General features: G+C 42.1%; 2 protein-coding genes and 1 long non-coding RNA gene across 4 annotated transcripts; all 3 read right to left on the reverse strand.

The window, feature by feature from the left end:
- Window positions 1–271: 271 nt before the first annotated feature.
- LOC135606286 (uncharacterized) lies at window positions 272–5,355 on the reverse strand. 2 transcript variants are annotated; one of them, XR_010484750.1, is made up of 7 exons: window positions 5,211–5,355; window positions 1,811–2,174; window positions 1,617–1,698; window positions 1,388–1,512; window positions 1,256–1,292; window positions 826–941; window positions 272–729 (listed from the first exon to the last, which is right to left on the reverse strand). It is a non-coding gene; the product is annotated as an uncharacterized LOC135606286 (long non-coding RNA). The 2 variants fall into 2 exon arrangements; XR_010484749.1 differs by having other exon boundaries at window positions 1,811–2,307.
- Window positions 5,356–5,698: 343 nt separating this feature from the next.
- On the reverse strand, window positions 5,699–6,899 carry LOC103976675 (peptidyl-prolyl cis-trans isomerase FKBP17-2, chloroplastic). Its single transcript, XM_009391969.3, has 3 exons — window positions 6,423–6,899; window positions 6,295–6,339; window positions 5,699–6,219 (listed from the first exon to the last, which is right to left on the reverse strand). Exons 1-3 carry the CDS (start codon window positions 6,761–6,763, stop codon window positions 5,865–5,867), a joined length of 741 nt encoding a protein of 246 aa, XP_009390244.2. The 5' UTR covers window positions 6,764–6,899; the 3' UTR covers window positions 5,699–5,864.
- Window positions 6,900–7,001: 102 nt separating this feature from the next.
- LOC135606287 (probable serine/threonine-protein kinase PBL7) lies at window positions 7,002–12,547 on the reverse strand. The gene is made up of 6 exons (XM_065097292.1): window positions 11,724–12,547; window positions 11,378–11,638; window positions 11,109–11,275; window positions 10,573–10,652; window positions 10,331–10,478; window positions 7,002–7,452 (listed from the first exon to the last, which is right to left on the reverse strand). The coding sequence occupies exons 1-6, from the start codon at window positions 12,286–12,288 to the stop codon at window positions 7,111–7,113; spliced, it is 1,563 nt and encodes a 520-aa protein (XP_064953364.1). The 5' UTR covers window positions 12,289–12,547; the 3' UTR covers window positions 7,002–7,110.
- Window positions 12,548–13,212: the final 665 nt, after the last annotated feature.

A 13,212-nucleotide genomic window follows, 5' to 3' on the forward strand; every position in this document is an offset into this window, starting at 1 on the left:
ACCGCAGCAGTCCAATCAGGATCAGGTGGATGTCAGGAGAGAGACGCATTGGGACACTCAGCCTTGGGAGGAGGGGGCATTGGGGCCCCATCGCCACTCCACTAGATGAATGCGTATCGAATCACTGGGGGCGGACAGAGACCCGTCGCGCACGCATCCATCCATCCATCCATCCATGTCAGCCTCCGCAGCCCTGAGGAAGGTTGGTGCATGGCGGACGAGGATCGGAGCACAGGAAAAGGAAAAAAGAAATTTGAGTTAGTAAAATGGATGAGCCACAATAATGCTAAAGATAAAGAAATGGAGGAATCAAAGGAGTATCTCTTGGGACTGTTGAATAATTCGACTCCGGATCACCGGGGCCAGTAAACAAACGAGTGAGTGTAGGGAAAAGATAAATGGTTGTCTGGATGTTGCTGTCTGTATGTAAGTAGGTATTAGTGAATGATTTGCAAGAGGAGGCTGCAGGCTCCATCTGCCTGATTCCATGCATGGTTATGTTGGAATGCACTGCAAAGGTTCTGTGATGGTGCCTGGCGATCCACTTTATTATTTCTGCACATAAGCTTTTACCTTGGATTATTTTTTTTTTTTTTTTTGGTGCCCTTGCACCGTGGTACCCCGAGAGGCAAGGTCTACGGTGAGTGCATATGTGTCTATGTCAGCCTTCGCCACGTGAATCGTCCTCTTCTTCACCAGCGAAGTCCAGCTGCCATTCGTTTCTTCTTCCTTGGAAAGAAGATAAAAAGAAGAATTAGTGCAGTGCCTGATAACAACCATAATTTGGTTCGGTGATGCGACTAGTATGTGTAACAATGTACTCACCAGTGCTTGCTTTTTGATTCTACATAGTCTGGACCTCTGGTGATGTATTCTCCATCTTCACGTACATCTGATAAGCATCGAATTCCAAGGCAGGATGTGACAGCATTATCAAATATCTGCCAACCATGATGATATCACCAGATCAAGACTAAACAAAACTGTGAACGCATTATTATATCCCTAATACCCAACAATTTTCTCTAAACGAAAACCATCTTCTATTAATATTTATGTCAAGTGTCTTTTCTTGAGTCCAACTAACTGCGAGTTTCGAACTCTCCAAAGGTTATGTGATGTTTCCTTTGGATATTTTCTATGCAATTCTTGTTTATAAAAAGAAAAAAAAGAAGATGCGATTCAATGCCAACGCCCGTAGTCGCCATGCTAGTCAGCAAAACTATCCTATTAGCTTTGTTGTCAAAGGATTCACCTTTCACAAGGACACCGACTCCATCCATCATCATGACCTGCCGATTCAATTCAGAAGAAACATCTGAAAAGCCACATTTATGGTTTCCATACTCAGCGAACTTATTAGCTTCTTTACAGAAAAAAAATCTACCTTTCACCAAGTTACCACTGTGAGGTCCTCAAGTACAATCATTCCTCATGACAGGTTTGCAAGGATCCAATACTTGATGATGTCGACCCGACACTTGAAATTTTCGGTGAGCTTCCGGAATGAATCTGAAACATTTCCATAGAATTCACAAAAACATAGGAGAAAATAACTATGTAAAGAATCAAAATCGAAGAGACTAGTCATTGGTGCTGTAACTTTTCAAACATACTTCCATGACTACGGATTAAGCGGGGCATGTTAAACATCATGAACCCTGTCCTACACCCGGGTGAAACATTATTTTGAGCAAGCTGCACCATCATATACGTGATCAAAAATAATAAGAAGATGGTAAATATCGTGGTAATCAAAAGCATTGATCTGCGAATAGAATAGGATTTGAAGACTGCTTATTTCGATTACCCGATTTTGGATCGTTCATTCAGAGTTCCTCTGTGAAACACATGACCAAACGCCTCATCCTGCTCAAGGTACTCATACGAACTAGTGTGTGTTGAAAGACAAAAATCCTGGAGTTTGATTGGCCCACACCAACCCATTCGTGCAGGAAAAGGATATTCCTTTCCTGTGAAAGCCACTGCAAATACTTTATTTGAGAAGCCAATTCGAAGAGGATCAGTGATTTTCCAATCCACGGACCGAATGCAGCTCTATTTGGTTCACATGGACAGAGTTGCATCTATTCCTCACTGTGATCTGGCATCATTGTGGAATCAAGCTGTCTGCATCAAACAAGTCCCCCTAACCAAACTCCACCTTGGACATCCTTCGATTAAAAAGCAATCATCAGCTAACCTCCTTGCTGACATTGACAGGGTTTTCAAATACAGGAAAATTCTGATGGCAACAAGTGAGCTACTTAGCAAAGCCAGCGAACCAACTAAACTGCAACTCTTTTTCTGCAATTGCAGAAGTACACAAGACTTGTTTATGACAGTTTCCATAATTTTCCTTCTACTGACAGAAAATTACACAAACAAAATCTAAGTTCAAGCATGCAAGAATCTTGGATCCAGCAAATTTACAAGTATGTCAGCATGCTCCAATCAAAGTAGATGTTTATGATTTTTTTAATTTTATGTATTGATCTTTGACTTTGTGCAACTAATAGTATCATACTACCATTTTTAATTTTATGAATTGATGTTTGACTTTGTGCAACTAATAATATCATACTACCGTGTTGAACATGACTCTTCAATACAAGTTATTGTTATGACAGAAGCATGATAAAATTGACCAGATTGATTATTGTAGCCATATAAGTTCATACCATATCAAGTTCAACGATATAATGTTTCATTTAATTATTGTAGCCAACCAAAAAGTTCTGCGTATAAAACAAGTTGTAGAACCATCACTTTTCAAACTTCAGGTGCCATTCTCAACTACAAAAGAAGAAAGCAAAACCAACCCTGTAACAACATATTCCATCATCTTTTGATGTTTAAATGCATTTCCAAAATATCTACAACTAATTAATAATTAATTGAAGCAGAAGTCAGTCTAAAGAAGACAATTCCAGCATTTGGAAAACAAGAGATAAGAATTGATGAAATAGAATCGATGTCATTAAAGATATAGCATAGCTAAATAGGAAGCATAATTTTGTAATCAACCAATCTTTACCTAATTTTATTTTGGGATTACTGTTTTATAATATAGATATCTAAAATGAGATTAGCATAAAAGATAAAGATAGAGACATACAAAAAACATTATCAATGTTAAAGTAATCTTTACATTTTTGACATAATTTGTGCAACAAACCAGGCTATGTTCAATGCCCAAACCATTCCTACAAGAAGTTTAATTCAGGAGGGTATCTTTATAATTTGGTATTTCATAGACCAATGTTGCAACTATGCAATTCACAATGTCATATATGGAATAACCCACACCTGTCATGAATTTAAGAATAAGAAGAGTAAAAGACCCCCACATTCTATATTTTAGACACTTGAAAACGTAGGTTTGTAATTTTGATCGAAATTCTGTAATAATCTGATCCTTCTTAGCCTATCCAGCATGTGCATCCAGCACGCAAATGATTTTTGGGTCATGTTCATGTCATACAACACTGTCTATCTGCCTGGTTGGATCATGCTACTTCAGCCCATTAATGTATGTGATCTTCCAATCATTTTAGATGTTACTGATAACTAAGCTAATGACTGGACATGCCTCAGCAAATCATCCAAAATGCCTCCTTCCAATCTCACAAAGGGGACAACATTAGTATCTCATATTCCTGATCTGACCTAATAAGTATTCTCAAACACGTAACCTGCCATGTGTACCAAGAAACTAGAAGCAACTCTTGTGAATGCTTCGTATCCTCATCCTGCATCTCCAGTTCCCACGTTTGAGTTTTTGAGATATTTTTTACAAACACTAAATCAAAATCATGTCTTTCTATTAGAAACCACCAATATATTTGAGAAGATTGAATTTACTATCTATACCCCTTTTTTCACCTCTAACATTATGATTGATAAGAGAAAACTGGCACATTCAGTAACATATCAAGCATTAAGCTTGGTGTGTCCCAGAAATAGTTTGTCAGTTTATTTTAGGTTAATTGATTCTGTATAGCAAGGCACCTGACCAAGCAGAATCAATCCACTCAAAGTTTAATAACAAAAAGTTGCAATCTCATTGCTGTTCTGCTTTAGGTTTGATAGCAATAATTACCCCCTCTCCTCCCTCTCTTTTGTCCGCTCTTATCCAGCAAGTTCACGTAGATGGAACTGAACTATTAACGAGTCATAATCATAATCCTTTTTCCAAGCATAGTATTGCTCATGCTATAAAGCCAGTCCATGATCAAACTAGGTTGGACTTCGGTTAACATGTTGCAAACCTAACCCAATCCGCACCAAGTCAATATCCAGAGCAGACTTCCCTATGCAAGTACCTAACACCCTCTCAACCAGCAGAATAAAAAAACACCACCACCCATCTAAAACTTGCCCACACAAATAGAATTACTTTTGATACAGAAACGAAGAGAAGAGTCAATTTTTAAGGGAACTACTACTGATTGTCAGCAGGAATTTTCATATGTAAATAAAGGAAAATATTACTATATTCATTGTTATATTTCTTCTTTTTGAAGTTGTCATTGTTTGGATGCAGAATCACAAATCATGCAACCTTCATGATAGTTTTTGCCCTAGCATAATGCATGCAATAGCAATCTCCAACTTCATTCTCCTGTAGACCTTTTGCATAATGCACTTTATATCAGTTTATGGCAAAAGTAGTCCTACAAGACTAAGAGAAAATATTTCAACCAAAGCATAATTAGACAAAGAAACAGTGTGGGGTTTACGGCATCCATCCATGAAAAGAACGTCTCATAGAACTTTTGGTATTTCATCCTAGAATCCTTGACCAACATCAACAGACCGCTTCCCCATTGAACTCACAAGAAAGTGGTTTACCCTGAGATCGACAACTTATCTGGTCATCTATGCTCTGTTAAACCAGTATCAGTGATCTCCGAGGTTGGTGACGAGCACGAGTTCGTTCCAACATTGCGCGACAAAATGTAAATTAGGGTTACACGATAACAACAGAAGTTCGCTGATCATTCCCTATTCATTCGACAACGATCGGTTGTTAGCGAAACGATCCGACGGCATTAAGCAACTACACGTACGACCTAAACAATCAACAGACCACCATCATATGACCATCCGATCACAAACCTTCCCCACAAAGTTGAGGCAACGATCGGACGATGAATCAAGAAAAGGGGAATAGCGATAGTAATCAAGAAAGGATGATTTAGGCTTACATGCCGGCACTGGGGAGAGAGGAACTCGAATCGACCCACAAGGAGCCGGTCACATGCCGCTTGACGACCCACCGAGGATATCTTCCCGGGGACATACGAGGAACACCGGATCGGCAGGAAGCCAACGCTGGCTTCATTGCTTCCGTGGTTTCGATCGGTTAAGAGGGAGGGAAGGGCAGGGAAGGGAATATATAATTTAATATTTATTTATTTATTTATTTACGCAAAGAAAGGAAAAGAGGCCGCGCTCGCTCGGGAGATTGGGCCCGCAAGCAGGCCTGGTCTACGTTTCTTAGTTCATTTACATATCTATCCTTGTCCGTTCGAAAACTACCGCATTTACCCTTAGACATCTGGAAATATCCCATTCGATCATATCAAAGAATATAAAATACTTTTAAATATATTTCAATTTTTTACCATCATCACAGATCACTCCAACAGGAATCGATGGAGATCCGATTTTGAGAGAGTAACACGAATACATATACATGCAATTTTGTGTAATTTTGATTTAATGAGTACTGCATATAACAATCCAACGAATAAATTGTTTGAATTAGAAGGGCTATTTCAAGTCGGGGCACGAAGAAATAGCAATCGAAGCCACTGGTGAGCACCCAAAACTGAATCCACAGGGTGGATCCTCCGAGCTCAAGAAGGCGCAATGGAGACCTTATCGACCTGCACGATGAACTCGAGCGTGGCGGAAGCAGGTATCCGCAGACCCGCCCCCAGATCGGCACCGTCGTCTCCGAAGCCCAGAACGGGAGGCACGGTCACCCTCCTCTTCCCTCCGGCCTTCATCGACCGCAGCACGTACTCCACCCCCTCGCACATCCCCTTGGTGTACGGCCTGGAGCCCATCACCAGCGCCAGCGGCCTCTTCCCTTCCCCGAACGTGTCCACGAACGCGTCGCTGCTGCCCTCCACCCTCCCTTGGAGGTCTATCACCACCAAGTCTCCTGGCCTCGGCGAAGCCCCGCCGCCGACCCTCAACTCGGTGTACCTGGAGACGCGATACTACCTTGTCAAGCCTAGGCCTACTCTACTCCTCTTCTGGATTTACTTCAGAGCTCGATACCTGATGCCATTCGGAAGCACCACCTCTTCCTCTTTCTCCACCACTCTGCATAAGAAAGCAATCGTAGTCGAAGCGGTACTACTACATGTCGTGATCGAAGGAAATGAGGAAGTGGAGGGAGTACAGACCTGGTGTTCGCTTGCTCTCGAGACACTTCCAGGCGCGTCTTGATCTGCTCCGAGACGACCCCGAAAGCCAGGAAGCCGACCCAGGCGAGGCCGGCGCCGAGGCCGAACCGCCTGGTCAGGCTGGAGGCTATCCAGTCGGTGGACTCGGCGGCGACCTTCGGCTTCTGCTGAGGCTTCGGAGGGGGAGGGGGAGGGGGAGGAGTAGGAGGGGATGAAGGCTGCGCCGAGGGTTCCGGTTGGGATCGGATCGGTTGCTGAGAGCGTGGCGTTTGCGAGCACGAGAGCTGCGGCTTTGTCAGTGGGCGAGCGAGGAAAGCCGGAGATCCCAATATGGAAGCCATGGCTCTCCGACGGGGGAGGAGAGACGAGACGATGCTGAACCGAACCAAAGCCACCAGTCCTGACCTTATCTTTTGTGACAAGACTGGATAACCGGCCGCGTCGTGGGGATCAAAGAGGTCACCTTCTATTGGCCCATCATATATAGATTAGCTCGGTCGAGTTAATGATGGATGGCGTTGTGTCAATTTCTTTACGAGGCTTGTCCTTTGGCTTTGAGCTAAATCGAACGACATGATGTTTGTACAAGAAACAAATGCAACTCTCCAGCAGTCCGTTCATACAACAATGCATGTACATTCATGAGCCGCTCCATGTGATCACTGATCAAGAAGAGACCCATCTATTATCATCGATCGTACAAGTCTTCTTCCTCGTCCGAAACACCGAGCATGGCCAGGGCTAGATGACTACTCATATCGCTCTTCGCCGATGCGTCGTGAGACCGAGCTCCATAACCGGTCAGGCAACCGTTGGCCATGAGCATGGACCAGTCGCTGCAGGCGTCTTCTCCTCGCAGCATTCCGATTACCTCGAGGATGTTTGGCCTCCCTGTTTCTTCGCTGTTGAGACAAGCTGTGGCTGCATGAATCATCCGGCTCATCTCACTCGGACGATAAGATCCAGGCTTTAATCTGGGATCGATCAACTCTCCAGCAGCCATGGTGCCTTGCCGCAACAGAGGGTTTGCCTGCCAAACACACGTCCTCATAAATAAGCTTGCAGAAAAAAGTATTCAAGCAAGAAAGCTTTATTCTCTCTGATGGACCAGGAAATTGCCTAAATCCTTGTAAGCTCTGTCCATGGATCCTAACTCCACTGATGCAACATGCATACAATTAAATTTGCAGTTTGAACTAAGTAAGAACACAACATGCGACCTGCATATACTCGAGAATTCAGAGCGACATCATTAAGAATCTTAGAAACTAGTAGTTGGCATGGAGGGTAATTAAGAAAGCACATTTAGATATTACAAGAACAGCAGACATCCAAGCCTTTCCTGCAACTGGGGAGGGCATGATAACAATGAATGGTGCAATACCTGGCATGAGACATCTCCAAAGCCACTTCAAAGATCTTCTTCGAGTCTAGGTGGAGGCATGTGTCTACGAGATAAATTAATACTTTGCTGGCTAAGAAAAAGAGCCTAAGCAGGCATATAAAAGAGAAACAACATGATGCATGTCTGAAGGGACCAGCATGGCATGCTGAGAGAGATTTCATTTGCACTAAATACCTCATCATGATGCGTAAAATTGTCTGACTCCGATACACTGAAAGTACCTGATGACTATAGATGAAAAATGTAAAAGCGCGAATTGAGATGTTACTTCCCTGTTGCCTAGCAAATTTCATATTTCACAATTATGTTGCTGCTACTGGTATCTTTGCTTGCTACCTACTATATTATTTTCTAGCATCATATGCTCGGAACCTAAGACAATTTACAGCAAGTTTCGAGTTGAACACACAATGGAAAAAACTCACCAGAACAATTAGCCTGGGTATCTAAACTGAGAATACTAAGAGAATTAATATTTGATCAGAAAAATACTAGAAATGCCATTATGTAAAGTTATCTGTTGCTTGCAAGAGGAGATTGAGACAAGTGAATCACAGAGTTTGTCATTTCAATCAAGAACATCTCAACTAAATCATATCCAGGGTAGGAGAAAAGCAGGTGAGAAAAGTGTGGTAGAAACCCAAGTAATTGCACAGAGGTACACATAACAATAACCAAATAGTAAAAATCAAACCAAAATCCAAAGAAATATGCAACTATCCATCCAATATAGAATTTTGTGTAGGTTTATGCTGATGTAAACAAAGTAGGTGAGTTTTTTTACTACGACTACAGCTAAAAACCCACGGATGGCAGTTTTTTAGTTTATCATATACCAATATTTTTAGTTCATTATCAATGCTACATTGTTAATTGTTTGCTTAAAGATCGCATTATTTAGTATCTCGTACATGGGGTGTGTTCAACTATAATTTGCATGTCATATGGAATTGCATATTTTCAATTTTCATATGACACTGTTGTATCATATGTTTGTGTCTATAAATGCTTGTGCTTGTGTAGAGATGCATAACATAGACAATAACTTTAGTTTGGTTTAAGCAGAAATTTCAAAGAAAACGCTGCTAGTTGACCCATATCCTCAGTCATTGAAAATGTATGGATGTTTGCACTAACTGGGGGGGATAATGGCCAACAGATTTTGGTTGAATTTTGTGCTCCGAGGAGCACAGTTTTACCTTGTATCAGGTTTTTCGAAGTAATATAATTTCTTTTTTTCCGAAAAAAAAAAAGGTCAGTTCCTTAACCAAAAGCAGCTAATAAATTTTCTGCATGTAATATTACCTTGCCCAATATATGTTCCGCAAGACCCTTGAATATTCCAACAAATTCTCCTCAGGCTTGGTAAGATCACAAAATCTTATTAGCACAAATCTAAATCATCTCCCTGACATTGTCCTCATGTTTCATTTATACAATCTTATCGAGTCGAGTCTTTTCCATGAATTGAAGTACAATAATAATAATTTTGTAAGAACTTGTGAGCCATTTGTTTTACCTAATTGTTGTAAGAGATAGTTTCGATCTCAGACTTTTCTACGTCATGTCTGATATCCTAAATAGAATTGTTAATCAACCAACAAAATTTGTACTATGACTATGCAGATCTCAACTGTATGTCTGGAAATGCAATATACATCTCCTGTACCTTCTACATCAACTACATGAAGAATCACATAAAAGGACCTTAGATATCTCTTCTCTCAAGTGATAATATCTACAAAATGCTCACACCCTCATTAATTTTTACATGCTCCAGCTTAGTCCAGTTATCTTTAATACCATAAACCAAACTCAATAGAATCAAACTCCCCAAACTATGCCATTTAACTCTCAGTTGATAAATCATTGTTCACCTTCTTAGGCACTTCCAAAACCATCTCTTCCTACAGAGAATGAATCTTAAACCAATAATTCCTTATTCCTTGTCTTTACTATCCACCAAATAGATCATATTTTATAAAGCACATGGTACACGCAACTGTTCTATTAGTAGCTGATTCATTTCTTCTTGAGAAGTCTGTCCTAGGTCATTTGTTGCATGAACAGAAATAATGTGAAAGTGAGAAGCATATCTGGTCAAGAAGCCCTGAAATCACATGCCTTCTTGTAGTTGGAAATTCTTTTTTACCTTTGGTGCAGATAGTTTGGTGTACAACAATTTATGGCCGACAAAGGAATAACCTTTAGGTGAGAAAGATGTAGATGTGTATCAGTGCAGATCAATGAATTTCTCATTTCTGCAATTGATCAAAATTGATATAGACATTCAACCTTACAATGAGCTTAGTATATAAAACTTCCAAACTTTCTAAGTGCTCAAATTGTAGATAATCAACATGAACCGAGGGACTCAAAAATCATATACAAGCATATACCTTCTTTCCTGCAGTGAGTTAAGGTTCAAATTTTGATGGTAATTTATAGAATAATTAGAACAAGTACAGCAGCAATAACACAGTGATGAGCTGAGATTACTTACCCATAAGACCAAATTCTCCTCTCCCTGAGGCCTATTCCGATCAATCGCTTTCTGCCCGGTGATTAATTCCAAGAGTACAACCCCAAATGCATACACATCGGTTTTATCTGACAGCTTACCATGTTGGAAGTACTCAGGTGCCAAATAACTGCACTTGCAGCCACAAGAAAAGAGAAAACTAGTAAATCTTAAACACATCTTTTTAGAAAGAGAAATCTGAGGTTCAATAACTATATTTTTACCCAAAGGTTCCCTTGACCGACTTGCAGAGAAAAGGTACAGAAGGTCCATGCGTCCATGTAGCCAATCCAAAATCACAAAGCTGCATTGGACCAGCACAAGCAGGTGATATTATATAAGTTTCAACAAAATTAGCATATAACAGATATGCACTTTCCCAACAAGATCTCTATACTTCACTCTTTTTTTTTTTCTTTTGTTTAACAAAGCATTTCACAAATGATGAACTATAAGTATAATTTAGCTACATACAACCAGGATGGGAATTTATTCTGGAACGATGATTTAGCCATTCAATATGCATCTTTTTTCTCATTGGAAGAAAAGAGCAGCTTATAACTTTGAAGTCTTCCACTTCTAATGCATATTCCAAAGGATTCACAGAAATAAGTTCACTGGGCAAGATAAAGATTTAGGCATGCAGGTGATGAGCTAGCAACTTCTGATCGATGTAACTTCATCAACTCAACAAACCAACAAGGCCAAAGATCAACTCAATGAGAACTCTTAAGGAACGTAAATTAAGAAAACAGCTCACCTTGGGGGCGTTGTTAGAGGTGAGGAGGATGTTGGAGGGCTTGATGTCTCTGTGAATAACGCACCTATCAGTGCCGAAGTGTAGGTACTCCACCGCATGTGCTATCCCCATTGCCACCTTATACCTCACCTCCCATGACAGCACCTTCCCCCTCCCTTTCTTCTTCTCTGTGCTCCCCATGTCAACCATTGAGTACCAATTTTAGTCGGAAAGGTACACATTCATTAACATTCCATCACACAACCTGTTGCGAGGAAAAAGGATAGTACCTTGGCGATGGAGGTGGTGATCGAGGCTTCCTCCCGAGACATACTTGTAGACAAGGAAAATTCCTTCTTGATCAATACAAAAGCCGAGCAAAGGGACGACAAAGGGGCTGCGGAGAGAGGTTGCTATCATCAGCTCCCTGCAGAAGGCCTTTGCACTGTCTCGATCCCGCCCCTCCACCCGCTTTATCGCCACGGACTTTCTTCTTGCCCCAATTCTTCCCTTATACACCCGACTGAGGCCGCCCATGCCGAGCTCCCTTCCTGGTATTAGCCGGAGAACGTTTGTCGCCCACCCAATGCAAGCAAGCTAGGCTACAATCGAGAGAAAGCAATGGCAAATTGGTACCTTTGGAGAAGCCCCGAGTGGCCGACCGGATCTCGGAGTAGCTGAATCTCGCCAAATCTGCAGCAGCGGATGAAATGCTCCTCTCCAAAACCTCCAGCCCTTGCCATTGCCGCCGTTTGTTGGAATGGGCGTCCCCATTGCCCAACCGGTCCCCCTCGTCCTCCAAACTCACCAGAAGCAGCACCGCGGTAGCCGTCGGAGTGGCGGCATTCTCCATGGTTTCCTCGGCCTCCGTCTGTGAGCCGAAGCTGAAGCGGAACGACGAGTGCACGGACCCCGGGTCGGCCGCCGCCGCCGCCTCCGCTTCCGCTCGGGCCTCTGCAAGCAACCAGGACTTGTTCTCCACCTCCCCCCTCTTCCGCTGCCGCCGCCACCTCCCCCTCCCCCTCCGGACGACGCCCGCCGCCGAGAATATGAGGCTCGTCGAACTCCACGCCACTTTCTCCCCGGAAGATCCCGCATTTACCAGCTCACGCGCAGGAGGAGGAGGCGGCCGGCCATCTCTGGCGCCCATGCAGCTGCCGCCGCCGTCGTCGTCGCCGAAGGTGCTGTGGGCGCATCCCATCTGAAAGAACCGATCTCCCTCTCCGGCCCCGATTCTTCCACCAAACTCCAAGTATCAAGCGGAGCAAGTAAGAGAAGAACGAAACCGACGGCTACCAATTCTTTATACCTCTCGAGCATAAAGGGAGGTAGTAAAAAGAAAAGGTCAATCTAATCAGCAGCAGCAGCAGCAGCAGCAGCAGCTACTCATCATCATCCCATTGCCCTTTTGCTTGCAGCAAGAGAAGTAAAGATGCCCTCCACCTTCACCTTTTTCCCGTCTTTCACCAGATTCAATCCGAAGTCAAAATAAATGGATGAACCAAGAAATCAAGCCAGAGTTGGGTCACCTTCCCAAAAAGCTTACGATGCCCAGCTACCACGCAACATCACATCGCATCCAAGTTCGCAGTGCGAGACGCAGCGGTTTCCGGTGAATAACCGAGTCCAAGAAGGGTTTGATGTGACTCCAATAACCGAGTCCAAGAGAGCGGTAGCGCTAAACTATTGGCGTTGACTCGGGGAAATCAGACGCAAATACCATTGTCAATCGAGTGGGGCCCTCGGTCAATCGTGGGTCAATTGGTGGTGGTACTCTGTTGGGGTTATAGAAATGGTTGCGAGTCGATGTGTGATTAGATTGTTAGCTGTCTTGCATGGCCGGTGTGGTATTTGGAAGCTTCCAAGTGAATAGATTAAGAGGATGATCGCACTCACGATACACAAGTTTTATCTGATCTAAGTTTGGATTGATATATTTACAGCCAAATTATCAATTTTTTATCTTTCTATCAAAATATTTACAGCCAAATTATCAATTTTTTTAAATATATATATATATATATATAATAATAATAATAAGATTTTCAATTCTCATTTAAGATAACCGAATCAAGTATATCAATAATTGAGGTATAAAAATTTATATGATTATATTTTAATCTAT

This window comes from Musa acuminata, chromosome BXJ2-2 (genome assembly GCF_036884655.1).
Source record: "Musa acuminata AAA Group cultivar baxijiao chromosome BXJ2-2, Cavendish_Baxijiao_AAA, whole genome shotgun sequence".
In the NCBI taxonomy this organism is placed as follows: Eukaryota; Viridiplantae; Streptophyta; class Magnoliopsida; order Zingiberales; family Musaceae; genus Musa; species Musa acuminata.